General features: G+C 44.8%; 1 protein-coding gene across 1 annotated transcript in view; it reads left to right on the top strand.

Annotated features, from left to right (window-relative positions):
• Positions 1-13264, top strand: part of LOC117052696 (unconventional myosin-X-like) — a 76170-nt gene extending 62906 nt beyond the window's left edge. Inside the window, exons 30-41 of the mRNA XM_033159745.1 lie at positions 758-813; positions 2231-2373; positions 3404-3598; positions 4324-4481; positions 5602-5725; positions 6370-6667; positions 7312-7519; positions 7754-7890; positions 8072-8198; positions 8565-9014; positions 9680-9871; positions 10475-13264. Of these exons, the coding sequence (XP_033015636.1) occupies positions 758-813; positions 2231-2373; positions 3404-3598; positions 4324-4481; positions 5602-5725; positions 6370-6667; positions 7312-7519; positions 7754-7890; positions 8072-8198; positions 8565-9014; positions 9680-9871; positions 10475-10588 (2202 nt within the window). The 3' untranslated portion in view covers positions 10589-13264. The remainder of the gene's footprint in view (positions 1-757; positions 814-2230; positions 2374-3403; positions 3599-4323; positions 4482-5601; positions 5726-6369; positions 6668-7311; positions 7520-7753; positions 7891-8071; positions 8199-8564; positions 9015-9679; positions 9872-10474) is intronic.
• Positions 13265-16250: the final 2986 nt, after the last annotated feature.

Genomic DNA, 16250 nt, shown 5'->3' with positions numbered 1-16250 from the left:
CAGGACATGTGTGGGAGACGCAGTCTAAATCTGCAACGGGAAATTATAACCCCATGCTAGCTGGTACTTTTTCCCTTGGAGGTATCTTCCCCGATGCTTCTTTGATTTTACAGTGTGTGTGTGTCTAGATAAGTGTATGCACACATACATACAAAGAGAGCTCACTCACACACCAGTACAAGGACTTCTGGGGAGGGGGAGTGCCATGTCTCACCCCGGCAGAATCTTAGCATGCACACATTGGAACTTGGTTGTCCATAGAGGTCAGAGGTTTTTGATCCACACAGTCATTCAGTCCTGCAGGATGTCCAGATGTTGGGATTACAGTCCCCATCATCTCTCATCATTGACCATGCTGTTTCAGGCTAATGGGAGTTGTAGTCCAAAGCATCTGGAGGGCAACAGGTTGAGGAAAGTTGCCCTCTGGGAGAAAGTAAAGGGGTGCACTTAGGGACTCAACATGTTCACTGCCTTCTGGTGACACCAACAGTTATGAATGCAGCCTCCTTCTAACTGCAGAGCCACATCATGTATTGTTATTGCTGCTGTCTTCCACAAACATCCCAATGTGATGTACAAAAGATAATAAAAACAGCTAAAAATCAGTTTAAAACAGCAGGAAAAAAACAAGATGAATTTAAAAGCAATAGAAAGTGGATGCCTATGTGTGGATCACACTGGAATGGAACAGAATGGCAGGAACTTGATCTTGCATATATCTAGAAGTTTGTTCCATTTTTTTGTTGTTGTTTTAAAGGGAACCCTGGACGTGGGGCTCATAGACTCAGTCTGTGCTTCTGACAATCCTGACAGGTAAGTTACAGCTGTTCCTCTATGTGTGTGCTTTTTCGTTTTGTGATTTTCAAATATTTTTGGTGCAGCAACAATTGTGTAACGGGGGAAAATATTTAAATCCATCTACTGCATATTTGAGTAAATATAAATGCAACAGATAAGGAGCTACTTAAAATGCCTCCAGTCAGTATAAATATCTCCCAAATGGCTGTGTTTATTTTTAGTGACTGGCCATTGGCTCCAGAAGCTCCTTGAAGCATTTGCTTTCCTCTTAATAAAGTCTAGTTGCTGTGGGTTTGGGTTCTCGAGCTCTGGGTGTTTCACACTTCAGGAAAGTGTGTGCAGCTACACACTACATGCCCTATGAGCTAAAGTTGTGTGTGCTACGCAGAGAGATGGCTGCTTTTATGGCACAGTACCATCCTGTGGGGTGCTTTCCCTTATATATTACCATTGTTTTTGTTGTTAATTATTATTATTTAATTATACCCCGCTTTTCTCCCTGCTGGGACTCAAGGCAGCTTACAGATAGAAACAAGAACCACTAAAAACATAAAAAACAATAATGAAAACTATGTACATATATAAAATCTGTTTAAGGTGTACTAATAATTACAATCAAAACAGCATGGCACCAGCCCTTTAATTAAAAGCAGTCAGTTCCCAAAAGCTTGTTGAGACAAGAAAGCCTTTACCTGCCAGCGCAAAGGCAACAAGAAGCCAGTCTAGCTTCTCTAGGGAGGGAGTTCCAGAGACTGGGAGCAGCCACCAAGAAGGCCCTCTCCCATGTCCCCACCAAGCATTTCTGTGAGGGTGGCGGGACCAGGAGAAGGGCCTCACTTCAAGACCCAGGCAGGTTTGTATGGGTCAATAAGGTCCTTCATATAGGTAATAACCTGCACTTTGAATTGTGCCCGGAAACAGACCTGTAGCCAGTGGAGCTGTTCTAGCAAGGGAGCCGTCTGCTCCCTATAACCAGCCCCTGTCAACAATCTGGCTGCAGCTTTTGGAGCCATTTGAAGTTTCGGAGTACTGTTCAAAGGCAGCCCTACATAGAGTGTGTTAGAGTAATCCAAACTGGATGTAACTAAGACATCTGTCATTGTGGCCAAATCAGACATCTCATACACTTCCCTCTCTTCCCCATGACACATGCCCATTTCTTCCAGAATAGTAGTTTTTCTGGAAGTGGCAAACACTAAGCACTTCCACAGTTTTAAAGTTGCATCTGAAGCAGGATTCTGACTTGCATCCTTGAAAAGGAGAGCAAAATCAATGTGTTTCTGTGTGTGACCTAACCTTCACATGTTTTCTTATTGCTCAGCTTGAGTCTGGGCAAAAAACAAACAGATTTGTGTTGTGGCTTTGGAAAAATATTAATATTGATGATGATGTTGACGATGAGATATTAATTTTGATGATGGTGATTTTTCAGGCCAAACTCCTTTGTGATCATCACAGCAAATAGAGTCATTCACTGCAACAGTGACATCCCTGAAGAGATGCACCACTGGATCTCCCTCCTGCAGAAGCCCAAAGGCGAATCCCGGGTCGATGGGCAGGAGTTTCTTGTGAGAGGTAGGAAGGCAAGATGAAAGCGCTGGCTAAATATATTGTGCCTGAGGCAGAACACAATACCCTCCTTGCCCCAGTGGTGTTAATAATACAAATAAGCCATTTGCTGGCCTTTGAGGCAGCCTATCTCACCATAGCACTAGTTGCTACAGTCATGGCACAGCTCACTCTTCCAAAGTGATAATGGCATTTCCCACTTTATAAATGGGATATGAAGCTGCTGATGACCATGAGAACTGATGCAATAGAGTGGCTCATAACATGTGGTGGTAAGAGCCTCCAGTTCAAATCTCCCCTCAGCCAGGAATTCTCAAGGTGGCCATGGGCAAGTTTGCTGCCTTATTTGCCTCAACCCCACCTGTTCATATTGGCATTGCAGGATGCTTGTAAGGATTTACTAAGATGAAGCCACCATAGTTTTAATGTTCTAACATTAGTGTTAAGAACTGAGGTATCTATTCACACCCTTTAAGCGTGGGTTTCACTGACAAGATACCCAGGGTAAGCAGCAGAGTATTTAATCTGAGGAATGATGAAAAGAGACTGAAGTTTGAGGTGAATGTGATTCATCCCAGTAATTAAATGCATTCCCATCCAGCTGATCCTGTCATTGCGCTCTCAACTGTCAAAATTCCCACCCACCACCTCAACTGTCATTCAGCACTCTCTTCATCTGCCCCCCCAACTTGCCTTAACATTCTGTATCCCAAGCAGTTTCCTCCCACCCCCTCACTTCCCTCCAAACACAAACGCCAAACATGGTTCATTAAAAGCTCTTGGGTGGTTGAAGTGTGTTACCTAAACACTTAAGTTAGTTAGTTAGTTAGTTGTAATGCATGCTCTGATAGTGAAGCCAGGAAGTCAGCTGGGGGAGCTGAAGGTTTAGACTGAATTGTGCCTCTTCCTTCCTCTGTTATTTAAAAGAAAGGAACAGGAATTTGAAAGTCTCCATCAGCACCCCATCAGCAGGAGAGCAAGCTCGATTTCTTGAATTTCAATTCCATTTGGCCCTCTTGTCCCTCTTTCCCTTCAGGCTGGCTTCATAAGGAGGTCCAGAGCAGTAACAAAACCTCTTCCCTGAAGGTGAAGAAACGCTGGTTTGTGCTGACCAACACTGCCCTTGATTACTACAAATCGTCCGAGCGCACAGCCACCAAGCTCGGGACACTGGTGCTGAACAGCCTCTGCTCAGTGGTCCAGCCTGATGAAAGGGTTTTCAAAGAAACAGGTAAGGAAGGGGGAAAGGTGTTCTTTGTGTGCCACTGTGTCCTTCTCTGGAGTGTTCATTGCCATTCTTTACCATTTTGTGCACAGCTATAAATGTGTGGAATATCATTTTGGTCATTTGTAATAGGACACAGTCCTGGCAGACTATGGAGAGGGTCTGCATGTAGAGGGTCCCAGCTTCAATTCTCATTTCAAAGGATCTAGCATCAGCGCTTGGGAGAATCTCTGCCTGAGAAACCAGCTGCTAGTATTGGGATAGATGGGACCATGGCTGGACTTTGTATGATACAGATCACATGTTCATATGCCTGTGCCTGTTCTGCATTCATAGCTGGTAAGGCCTGAAAATAATTCCTGAACTGGCTCTGTTCATCCTATAAAACATAACATTTAATTTGCTGGTTTCTTAGGAGTGAAATAGCATTTGTGTTATGGGAATGATGACACAGAGTGAGTCCTGTGGGGTTAAGTTAGTGCTTCATGGGCCAAGCCAATCAAGTGCACAAAGGAATACCAGGGGCTTTCTGTAGACCCCTTTGGGTGCCACTGGCCAGTTTAGATCACACGGCAACTGCATTATGTCATGAGCAGCTGATAGAGCACAGTCAACATTGCCACCAGGATCTGGCCTCTGCCACCTCACACTTTTCTCTCTCGCTGTATCATTTGTCATCTCAATTACTCCAAGATTGGGCAGTAGTTGCCTGTTTCTGTTTGTGCCTTCAGGCTACTGGAACATCACTGTGCATGGCAGAAAACACTCGTACCGGCTGTACACAAAGCTGTTGAATGAAGCCATGCGCTGGGTCTCTGCCATCCAAGGAGTCATTGACAGCAAGGTTCCCATTGAAACACCCACGCAGCAGCTGATTCGGGACATTAGAGTAAGTGCCTCTAACTCTTAATTGCACATGAGTATGAGCTCTATAGCCAGAGTACTAGGATCCCCTTATACTCACAGGTTTAAGTTATTAAGGCAAATGAGTTTTCCTTGCTCTCTTCATATACAACCTTTTAGGATTTGCTCATGTGTGTGTAAATACCCAGGTATTTGAGCTTCCCTCCCATTATTTGCATCATTCTGCTCAGTTCAGAAGCGGAGATGTCCCTTGGCACTTTCCCTTTCTTCCTGCCCCTCTTCTAGGTATACAATTTCTCTCTGCACACACGTTAGAATAATCAAAAGCAAGAATGTAACATTTTTGTACACAAAGGACGGTCTATTAATTCTTAAGTAGTAGGTCTGGATTCTACAAAGGACTCTGGTAGAATCCCTCTTTCAGCGGGAATAGTGTGTTAAGGCACATTCATACGTGCTGGATAATCCAAAGGCTGCACATTTTTATGTGAGAGTCATAGCTCAGTGGCGGATCACATTGTTTGCATATAGAACGTCCCTGGTACAATACCTTACATCTCCCATGGAAGAAGGATATCCAGTAGTTTGACTGTACAGAAGGCAGCTTTATGTGTTTGTATCGTAGGGAACCCTCCATTCAGCTACAAAGAAGCACCTCTTGTAATCTTCTCTCTGAAGTTTTCCATTTGCCCCCCCCCCCTTTTCAGGGAGACAGATGGAAATACATATACACTTGGTTAGATTCCCTACACACACACACACACACACACACGATTAAAATCGGCAGAAGGGTGTAGATGCACATTTTATTCAACAACAACTAAAAGCAATATTATGATCTGTCAGAACATGGCATGTTTCTAAATATTCAGAATTCCTTATGATGAAAGGGATGTTGTTGGCCTGAGATACTCTGGATATTCTGTGGAATAAAGTGATCTACAAATCCTTCTATGGACTTGCTTTGGCAGTTTCCCCTGTTGCTGACCACCTTGCCATTTTTGCAGTACAAGGCCTTTAACTGTTGTTTTATCTCTTCTGTAATGGACTGGGAGAACTTCCATTTAATAGTGCAATTAGATGTTTGGAGGGAAAGAGTGAAGCCCTGTAAAGGTAACCTCTACTTGCCCACCCCTTCCTTTCAGGAGAACAGCATGAACCCTGAAGTGGTCGAACAGACCTACCGGAGGAATCCTATCCTGAGATACACCCAGCACCCCTTGCACTCGCCGCTTCTGCCACTGCCATATGGGGACGTTGGGGTCAACTGTGAGTGACATGGTGGCTTTCGAGGATGCAATGTCAAGGGTTCAAAAGGAATAATTTTTGAGAGGAGGGGATGGGACTGAGGCACAATCTTGCCGGGATGAAGGTCATCCAGCTTTACAGTGCAACCCAGTATACATGTTTCCTCAAAAGTAGGTACAACTTCAGTGTGACTTACTTCTTAGCTGAGTGTGCACAAGAATTCTGTGTACATTGCCTCAGAAGTAAGTCGCAGTGGGCCTTACATCCTAATAAACATGCATAGAATTGCAGGGTAAGTCGGAGTTACTGTGTTGACTCCGGCTGAAGTCTGATGCGTAAGAAAAACACTGTAGAAGTGGGAAGATGCAGTGAACTTACCCAGTGGAATGGAATTCACTAGCTGATACACAAAGAATTGTGCATTAAGAAATGAGCAGAATCATAGCCCTATCATGTAACTTTCTAATGGGGGGAATTGAATTGTCTCTCAAGTAACCTTTGAGTAGTGATAATTGTCAGAGGAGTTTCCTTTCTCCTCTGGGTTGTGGGCATGAGCAAATGTGTTTCTTGGAGTGATGAACTACCATCTGGCCCGTCCGCAGTTGGAGGACATAGTGACTGCCTTCTCCCTGCCTTGTTGTTTGTGCCGCCTTCTCCCACTGCAGTGCAGCAAGAGAAAGGCTACAGCAGCCTCCAGGACGAAGCAATGAAGATCTTTAACTCCCTTCAGGAGATCGAGACAGTCTCTGACCCCATCCCCATTATCCAGGGCATTTTGCAGACCTGCCATGATCTCAGGCCCCTCCGGGACGAGGTGTACTGTCAGCTGATCAAGCAGACAAACCATGTGCCACAGCCCAACAGCCCGGGGAACCTTCACCACTGGCAGCTGATGACCTGCATGAGCTGCACCTTCCTGCCCAGCAGAGGAATCCTCCGTTACCTCAAGTTCCACCTCAGAAGGTAAGAACCATCCTGGAGGAATTTCTCTGCAATTTTAGCTAGCTCACTGACTCCATAGCACTGAGGAATACATTACATAGCACCAGTCACTGCAGACATATAGAAACATGGAGAGGCTGCTTCATATTGAGTCAGCCCATCAGTCTAACTAGCTCAGTATTATCTCCATTGAAGGGCAGCAGCTCTCCAGGATTCAGTCCCAGCTGGAGATAGAACCAGGAACCTTCTGCATGCAAAACAGGAGGCCCTTTGCCTAATACTTGGATCCTTAGAGATCATTGCGGAGGCCACCCACCCCCAATTTACCTCCACCTTGCTTTGTGAAAACTCCAGTGCTTCCTGTACTACTGTCCCTCATACCTGCTTTCTACTAAGCAGCAGTGCCAAGCTGGTTCTGATATTTTTAGACAAAGGTGTAAATATTGGTCTCAGAGGCAGAAAATAGTAAATAACCTCTGTCCAAATGAATGAAATTTGCTTATATTAAGTGATGCAACATCTTCATAGGTGGTAGGTAGCCCACAGCCTCTTGAGTTGGCTTGGCCTCGCTATACAAATGACACGGTTCTAGATCAAAGTTTGTTTCACGACAGAATGGCAACAAGTTATTTACCTCTTCTCTTTCCTCACCCTTCCTCAACCAGATTAAAAGATCTCTTTCCAGGCACTGAAATAGATCGGTATTCTCAGTTCATCACTGATTCACTGAAGAGAACCAAGAGCAGGGAGTTTGTCCCCTCCCAGGAGGAAATACAGGCCCTCATCACCCGGGAGGAAATGACCACCACTGTCTACTGCCACGGAGGAGGTTCCTGTCAAATTACCATCAATTCTCATACCAGTGCCGGAGAGGTAAGAACGAAGGCAGAATTTTCAAGGCAAAGTTGTCCAGGGAAGAAGGTGCATTCAGCTTGCTTCAGATAGCCTCTACTAGCAGGTGGAGGGAATCTCTCTCTCTCTCTCTCTCTCTCTCTCTCTCTCTCTCTCTCTCTCTCTCTCAGTCCAGCCTGTTTGCATCTGTCTGAGAGGTTCCTTGTGCAACCAAATCCTTTGTGGAGTGATGTGGTCTCTCTCCTCTCTTTGTAGGTGGTAGAGAAGCTGATCCGGGGGTTGGCCATGGAAGATAGTCGCAACATGTTCGCCCTCTTTGAACGCAACAAGCATGTGGACAAGGCCATTGAGAGTCGGGTGATTGTAGCTGATGTTCTGGCCAAGTTTGAGAGGTAGGTGTTTCACAGGAATAATCCTCCTGTTTAGCATTGGGGGGATCTGATACTTTCTAAACAAGAAAGCCTTCTGCCATGTTGCTACGGAGATGCTGTTTTCAGAGGCAGATGCTATGTGTAGACCAGCTCTTCTCAACCAACGAACCAGATGGTAACCAGCTTCTTCCTCATCTTTTAGACTTGCTGGGTCCGTGGAAGAGGAGGATGAGGATGGGCACTGGCAGCTCTATTTTAAACTGTATTGTTTCTTGGATGTTGAAAATGTTCCCAAGGAAGGGGTGGAATTTGCTTTCATGTTTGAGCAGGTAAGTCTTCACAAGGGTGGGTGGCTGGGTCAAGCCAGGGTTGTGGAGAATTTGCCTTCAACAGCCTGTTGCTACTAGGAGACTGAGTTGTTTATCTTGACTTATAAGGCAATATACATAAGTTAATTATAATTCCAAAGGGGTAACCATAGGCATTGAGATGGTCTCTTGAAGCAAACAGCCTTTGGAAAAAACATATTTTAGTTAGCTAGTTATTTGCATGCTTTCTAGTGTATCTACCTCCCAAGGCTGGTTACAACATACCAATGTACAGTATTAAAATTCCAAAGTTTTAAAGAACAATAAAATAGTAAGCAACAACATTTATAGACCCATAAATAAAATTGCTCCTTCTGCCATTCACAGGCTCATGAAAGTCTCATTGACGGCCATTTCCCTGGCCCAGAGGAGACACTGCAGCATTTGGCTGCTCTGAGGCTGCAGTACCTCTATGGGGATATTTCCAAAATCTCCTGGTCCCTGGACAACATCTATCCAGTGAAGAGGCTGAAGTCCAAAATCCTGCAGTCCATGAAGAGTAGCGGTCCCAGCAGCCATGCTCTGGAGAAAAGGCGGACCAGCTTCCTGGAGGGCACTCTGAAGCGTAGCTTTAAGGCGGGCTCAGTGAAGAAGCAAAAGGTGGAAGAGGAGCAGATGATGGAGATGTGGGTGAAAGAGGAGCTGTCGGCGGCTCGGGCCAGCATAACAGAAAAGTGGTGCAAACTACAGGGGCTGCTCCAACAGCAAGCCATGGTGGCGTACATGAACATCATGAAGGAATGGTCGGGCTACGGCTCCACTGTCTTTGATGTGGAGGTGAGAGACACACAAGAAGCCTCAGTATTAATCCTTCTTTTGAAAGATGCTACAGGAGGATTATGTTTATTATCTCAGTTGCACTTCATAAGAACCTTCAAATATGGTTCCATTTTATTACCCCCACTATTACAGATTGAGGATTGTGGGGGAGGGAATTGAGGTGCAAGCTAATCGACGAATTGCTGAAGAGCCCATGTGCGTGTAGCTAAGAGCATTGGGCTAGGAGGGAGGATGCCCAGGTTCAAATCCTGGCTCAGCCACAGCTAAATCACCTCACAGCATTGTTGGGAGAATAAAACAGGGAAGTAGGAGAGAACAGAGTACTCAGACCTGAACTGTCTGGAAAGGCAGGATGTAAACACAATAAATAAATATTGGCTACCAAGCCTGTTCATGGTTGAGCTAGGATTTGGCAGATCCCATTAAAGAATGAAGTGGAAATCGAAATAAATCAAATATTTTGGGTCTTATTTTGACACCATTTTTTAATTATTTGCTTTTGAGGAATCTTTACTAATTACTGTGGGGTTTCATTGGATGGGGGGGGGGGAGGATTGTTTTTTGACCAGGGGCTTTCAGTCTTTGGTTCAGTCGTCCACTGCATGCTTTCCCCCCCAAGCAACACCTTCCCTTTGCTAACTCTTCTTGTTTCTTTCCTGCAGTGTAAGGAAGGTGGCTTTCCCAACGACCTCTGGCTTAGTGTCAGCACAGAGAATGTGTCAGTGTACAAACGGGGAGACCCCAAACCCCTAGAAACGTTCCAGTATGAGCACATTGTCTTCTTTGGGGCTCCCCAGCCCAATACCTTCAAACTGACAGTGGATGAGAGAGAGATGTACTTTGAAACCCCCCAGGTATGCTTCATGGAACACTAAGCTAGCCTGTTTTGTGAGTGACCACAAGGAATTGTGCTGAGGCAGGACTGGGTGGGCAAAAAGCATACGCCAAGAGGCTTCCTTTTTAAAGTATGCTGCAGGGGTGGGGAACCCTTTTAGCTCCCCAGATTGGCCACATGGGTCAGATTTGACAGGTGGGTGGGACTTAGGAAATCACCAATCTCAAAGCTGGCAAAGCATTTCTTTCTCCCTCCCGTTCCCTGAGCAAAGAAGTGGGGCGGGAAGCAAGGAAGAAGCCTGCATTTGACAGGTTTTTTGGGCTGCCGGTGCCTGTTCCTTGAGCGGAATTTAAACCCCATGTGTAAACGGGGGTTGAATTCTGCTCAGGGAACAGGTGTGCACAGCCAAAGAAAGTCTTGTCAAATGCAGGCTTCTTTCTTGCATTTCCCAAAGTCATAGTAGCAGTAGGGGTTGGGAGAAAGAAAGAAAGTGGATACAGAAGACCCTTTGCAAGTCCCCATTCCAGTTATATTCCATTGGCTTTTGGCCACCATCAGAATTGCTGCTATGTAGCTGCTCAGTGCCTTAAGTGATCCTGACCACCCCCTCTTATCTTATTAGGTGGGAGAGATCATTAAAATCATGAAAGCCTACATCAACATGATTGTGAAGAAATGTTGTAGCATCAAATCGGCCAGCAGCCTGGACAGTCGTGCGAGTATCTGGACAAGGTGATGAGGCCTGTGGCACTGCACTGAGCCCTTGAGGAAAGATACACACTGTGTCCCAGCCAGATTTGTAGCAAAAATCCTTTTTTGTAAGAAGGAAAAAACACCTCCCTTTTTTCCCTTTGCTTTGAGAGAAGGAAAAAGGGACTGATGCTGAGCACCCACAGCTGCTGGGCTTGCTCTTTAACCAAAACCACAACCCTGACTACTCTGGCTAGCTACTCAAGGCAGCTGGAGGCCAGGCTCCCTCTGGCCTCACTCTTGGAGTAAAGACCTTACTGCAGATGCAAAGTGAGAACACCAGAAGCAAATGTGTCTACCTTTCTTGGAGAGATTGAGGCGCGGAAATATTTTGTGCAATAAAAGCAGCAGAAAGGCGGGTGGGGAATCTTAATGTTGTACTGTGATGCACCAAGCAAGATTCCCGCATGTGCAAGAGATAAGAGGCTCCAGTTAATTAGGCAGCCAAGCTCTCCAATGGTAAAGACTAAACTAACCCTTTGGGGGGCTGATGTTCGCTCAGGGATGAGCTGCTACTACTGAATAGACTAGTATTGGAAGCCTCTCTGCTGCGTGGGTTGTGTTGTGTTATCAGTATTACCATCCCCAGAAGTTTAAGGTTTAATTACTTCCAAATCACAAGTTTTCAAAGCTACAATTGTTAAAAGGCAACCACTCTCTGTTTGATGTTAGTGGAGATCCTCACAGAGGCTTGTGACTCTTGAAGCAGGATCCTTATGGAAACCACCAGCTGTGTGTAAAATGACACATGTTTCTTTCGGTGCTGTTCTTCCAAGCCGTTTGGAGAGGAGCTATTTCTCATGGTGCATGTTTGGAGAGTTTGCCACTCGGTAGTATAAAAAAAACCATTTCTCTTATTAGTCCAAGGGGTGAGAATTGTGGATAGATTTATGTGTATCCAGTTGCAAGGAGAACAGTCCCTTTTCCCTAATCACTTTGATGCTGCTTTCCCTTCCTTCCTGGAGTTTGGGCTGCTTTTATTCCTTATCCTTTTCTATAGGCTAGTTTTTATGCCACACAAAGCCTTGGGAGGCTACAGATAGTAAAACAGACTAAATGAATGGATTTTGAGAAGGTAAGAGGAAGCTGGTTGCTAAGGCAGCAGAGAGAAAAGCCAACTAGAGTCAAGGTAACTGGGAACACAGAAGGCTGAAGGAATCCTCTGTGCTTGATGAGGTAGAAAAGGAACAGGGCACGGGGAGGAGTCAGGAGTTGGCTGTACATCTCTGAATCCCCACCTGTCAGAGGACTTGCCCCATTCTCTCCTGAAGGCCTCCAGCATGCCAACCTGGGAAGAATGGGTTTATCCTATAAGCTGCTGAAGCCCTGGGGCAGGGATGGAGGATCTGTGGCCCTCCAGATGTTCCTAGGCTACACTTTCCTTCATCCCTGTCTATGTGCTGTGCTAGCTGGAGCTTATGGAGGGGTTCGTCCACCTGGAGACCAACAAGTTTCCACTAGGCTAAGTGCCACATTGGTCCATTGTGGTTGCAGCCATGTACATAAGCCCTCCAAAGTTACTAGCTTGCAGTGGGTTGGCAGATGATAGATGAAAGGCAGTTAATGCAAAATATGTCTCTTTATCCTGCTTCTGCTAGCAGTAGGAAAGGGGTAAAGAGGTGGATAAAGTATTGAAGTCCAGTCCCCAAAGTGTTCAAATCTTACTCTGTCCACCTCCTGCCTTCTGAGACATCTCTGGCCATTACCCAGGTATTTGTAAGCATCTTTTCATAGCCTATGGGGCTAGGGACTTAATTTTTAAAAAAGAAAAATACAGCCAAGATTCTCAGGATCCTGAATTCTTTGTCTACTATCCATTTCTGCATTCGTGTAATTTGGGGCGAATTATATTCAACTATGCCTTCCTGTCTAAGCACAAAGGCAGCATTTCCCCCTATTCCAGGCTATTTTGGGGTTTCCCCACTTTCTTTTTCAGCTAGGCAAATCAAGCTGCCAATCTGCTCTAACCTACCAAGGTTGAATTTCACATCTCTTGTCCAGCCCACTCAGTAAAACCCAAAGAATCTGGAACTTTTCCTCTACAAAGGATTGTCCAATCAGGGATCTAGTTTCCACACTCCCATCCTTTTGTCCCTGGGAATGCAAATAAAGCAAGTCACACCTGTCTGAAGAAGCCATCCAGTGACGTAATTATAATTGCTTTTTTATTGAAGCGGAAACACAAAAGCCACAGTTCAGGGTTTAGCAGCCACCTCTTTTCTCCTGTAAGGTGCCCACCCAAATATTCTGTGCATGTTATGTAGTTACATCAGACAGGCTGGACAGGCTGTCTCACCATTTGTAGTTTTGAAAGAGAAACATTGCCTTAAGACACCAGACTGAGTCACATTAAGAGTTCTTACCTCTTTGTTTTGGCCATCACCAGATTGCAAAACAGAACAAAGATGACTAGTGAACTGGATATTCCCTATTTGGTCTGATACAAACTAGAACCTTCTTAGTACACCTTCCTGCTCCCCAGTCCTTAGCCCTGAACTACTGCTCTGTCCTGGCTCATGGGTTGCTGCAGGCAGCTTGAACCCAATTAGCAGTATAACTTCCATTAATTCTATTGCAGATTTCCTTCTGCTCTTTTTGTTTGTTTAATTTGTAACTGGCTTTACAAGATGGAAGTTTAATAAATTATTGGATTGAAATTGTTTTTCTTGGTGTTTCAGTACCTCACTCACAGGCTCACAAGACTTTTTTGTAGAATTCTTTCCCATTTTTAATTTTTTTCAAATTCCTTGGATTGTTTGTAACAGTCCATGCACGGGTGGAATGAACTTGCGTAGCAGAAGTCCACCTTCCTCTCCTTCCCCCTGCAGTCTTCCCACAATTTTAGGAACCATAGGGGCTGCAGAGGTGAGGAGAAAAAGGTGGAAGTCCTGTTGTGCAAGCAGATGTAAACTTGCACAACAGTGGGTTCTGTCCATTATTAGTAACAGCAGACCAAAAAAAACAAAAAACAAAAACTGCTGTGTGAGCAAAATCTAGCTTAAGGGGATCCAGCCCATGGACTAAAGCTTTTCATATTTTAGAAGTGCTTGATTCCTTCCTGGACTCCTTTATAAAATTTATATCCCATCACTGAGGGGAGGGATTAGGCTACAGAAAGTCAACTGAACAGGGTACAATAATTTTTACATACAACGCTGTGCCTGTGTTGATTTCCTGAGCCAACTCCTTGTTCAAGCCATTGAACAGGAGAGTAGGTATACAGATGTTTCAACTTTCCTTCATACCAAATTATTTGTTTTCATTTGTGGAAGAAAAAGTTGCAATTTTCCTTATTGACGGCAATACAGAGGTAAACGGGGGTCTAGACTAAGCACGCCAGTTTTCAATCTGCAGGCTTCTTTTCTAGTTTCCACCAAAAGCTAAAGATGCCAGAACTGTCACCAAATTGCTTTTGAATATGTTTAATTTTTATATAAACAAATACCATACACTTGAACCTGCAATATAGAGATACAATGATGATTTTTAAAAATTATTTCCCAAAGATTTTGCATTAACCAGGCTTGTCTTCTGCAACTGATTTGCACTAGCAGTACAGAGACTTTGAAGGTGTAGCATGAGACTCAAAGCTGACCAACAAAGCCCTACCTCCTCCAAATATAGATATGGTCCAGAAAAAAGCAGAACAACCTTTGTAGCTCAAAGACAGACAACATACAATAATCTAACATTAAAAAACATAAGCAAAAGCATTTTCTTGCAGTACTTTGTGGTGGAGAGGAAACTTTATTGTACAACTCTGAATTCTACTGGTGGTTATTTAGATGACCGTTACTGAGCACAATCTACTGCCAAGTTCACCAGTGCAAGAGCCGCTGAACTGAATGGGAGCCGCACAGAAATAATAGATTGTGCCAACTGTGGCGTTCGATCCCACATTCTCTGTTCACCCACTTTATCCCTAGGGGCATGTGCTAGGCTAAATATACATTGGGTAGCAAATTTTAAAGCCACAGAAGGATGAACAAAGTGTTCCTTTCTGCTTGGTTCATGACATTTCAATTTTGTATGGTGTTCAAGTGCATGTAATATCAGGACAACAATGGGCTGCCCTCTGGAGTAGAAGTTGCGAGTGTGCAGGCACACAGTACTTTGAAAAAAGCAAGGTGCCTTTTCCCCATGGGACACCTCGACAGCTTCAGTTGTTAATCCAGCTATACACACCGCGCTATGCACACTGGTGCTGAAAACGGTCTGGAGAGGGATCTGCACTGTGTACAGATGCGTACTGAAGAGAGACAGCACAGACCAGCAAAACAGAATAAACTGATCTGCAAGGAAAAGTAACTGGGAAGATGTAAAAAAAATTAAAATCATACATTATTATTGGCTCTGTAGATGTATTTGGTAGGAACACAATCCAATTTGAACTGGGTAGGTAAATGGTATCTCCCACTTTTAGGGCCGGTTTCACAGTCCAGGCAAAGACTGCAATCACATTCACCATACAACAGGGAATCAAGGCATTGTAAGAGCCCATTTGGGTTGGGGCAAAGATCCTTCCTCACGGAAGAATGCCCTGAACAAGTGTTCTTTATATCCTATAAGTCTTTCAGTGAATCTGACTGTCTTTGATTCAGTTTCTGAAATAATTACAGGGAAAAAGCTGCTTATGACGGCATGTCCACCCATAATCTTTTCCTACACAGAAGGAAGGGGAAAACACTCTCTGAGCCTTTGACAATGATCCCCTTAACTGTTGGCTGCTGCTATACTCACAGGGAAAGTTGGTGCTTATGAGGCACTGCCCTCCTGGTGTGCCCTTGGCCTTAGGTAAGTCACTGGTGCCAACAATTACCTGTGTTGCTTTATGTGGCTTAGACGTTTCAGAAGGTGGCAACAGTCACCCTTAATCAAAGTCACCCTTGGAGTTTCAGAATATTCTGCACAGTATATTGCTCAAATATATACATTCTAGCAGGGGCTGGTTGGCTGGCGAGGCCTGTTGCTGTGCTGCATCAGTTTGGAATATTTGCCACTGGGGGCACCAAGAAACAACATGCACAGGACTCCTCTCTCTCTTTAGTCATGTACTAAAGGCCCAAAGAAATGAAGACTTCTTCATTTTAGCAGAAAAAACTGAAACTGCCTCTTCCTCCAACCAGCTAAAAAGCACCAGGAACACGAAGTAACGTTGAAAGCAGCCATTACATCAAGTAACAGGGAAGCTGGCATTTGGCAGAGCCTCCTAGATCGCAAAGCAGCACAGGGTACCACATGTCTATGGTTGACCTATCACACCACAACACACTTTTAACTAAAGAAGCCAAGGGTTTCCAACACAACAACCACAGTGCAGTAGGTGCAGTCTCTCTTTTTCCTTTAAAAAGACCTGCTGGACGGAGCATCCAATGGTTTGGTTCCTTCTTACTCAGCAATACAGACACCACATAAGCTTCCCTCACAAAGGGAGATGCATTTGGATCCTGGGGCATCATCCCACACAGCCAGGAACCAGAAAAGGGCAACCTCACCTCATAACCTGCACACTAGCCAGGATGGACTGAGTACAAGCGCAAACACATGCACTACTGCACACAGAGGGCATGGCAAGGAGGAATGGCGCTCAAAGGGGAACTGATCACCTTCATGCAACTCTCACCACAAATGGCCCATTCAGCCTGCCC

Source organism: Lacerta agilis, chromosome 1 (assembly GCF_009819535.1).
Source record: "Lacerta agilis isolate rLacAgi1 chromosome 1, rLacAgi1.pri, whole genome shotgun sequence".
NCBI classification, from domain to species: Eukaryota; Metazoa; Chordata; class Lepidosauria; order Squamata; family Lacertidae; genus Lacerta; species Lacerta agilis.
This window is presented reverse-complemented; position numbering and strand designations above follow the sequence as displayed.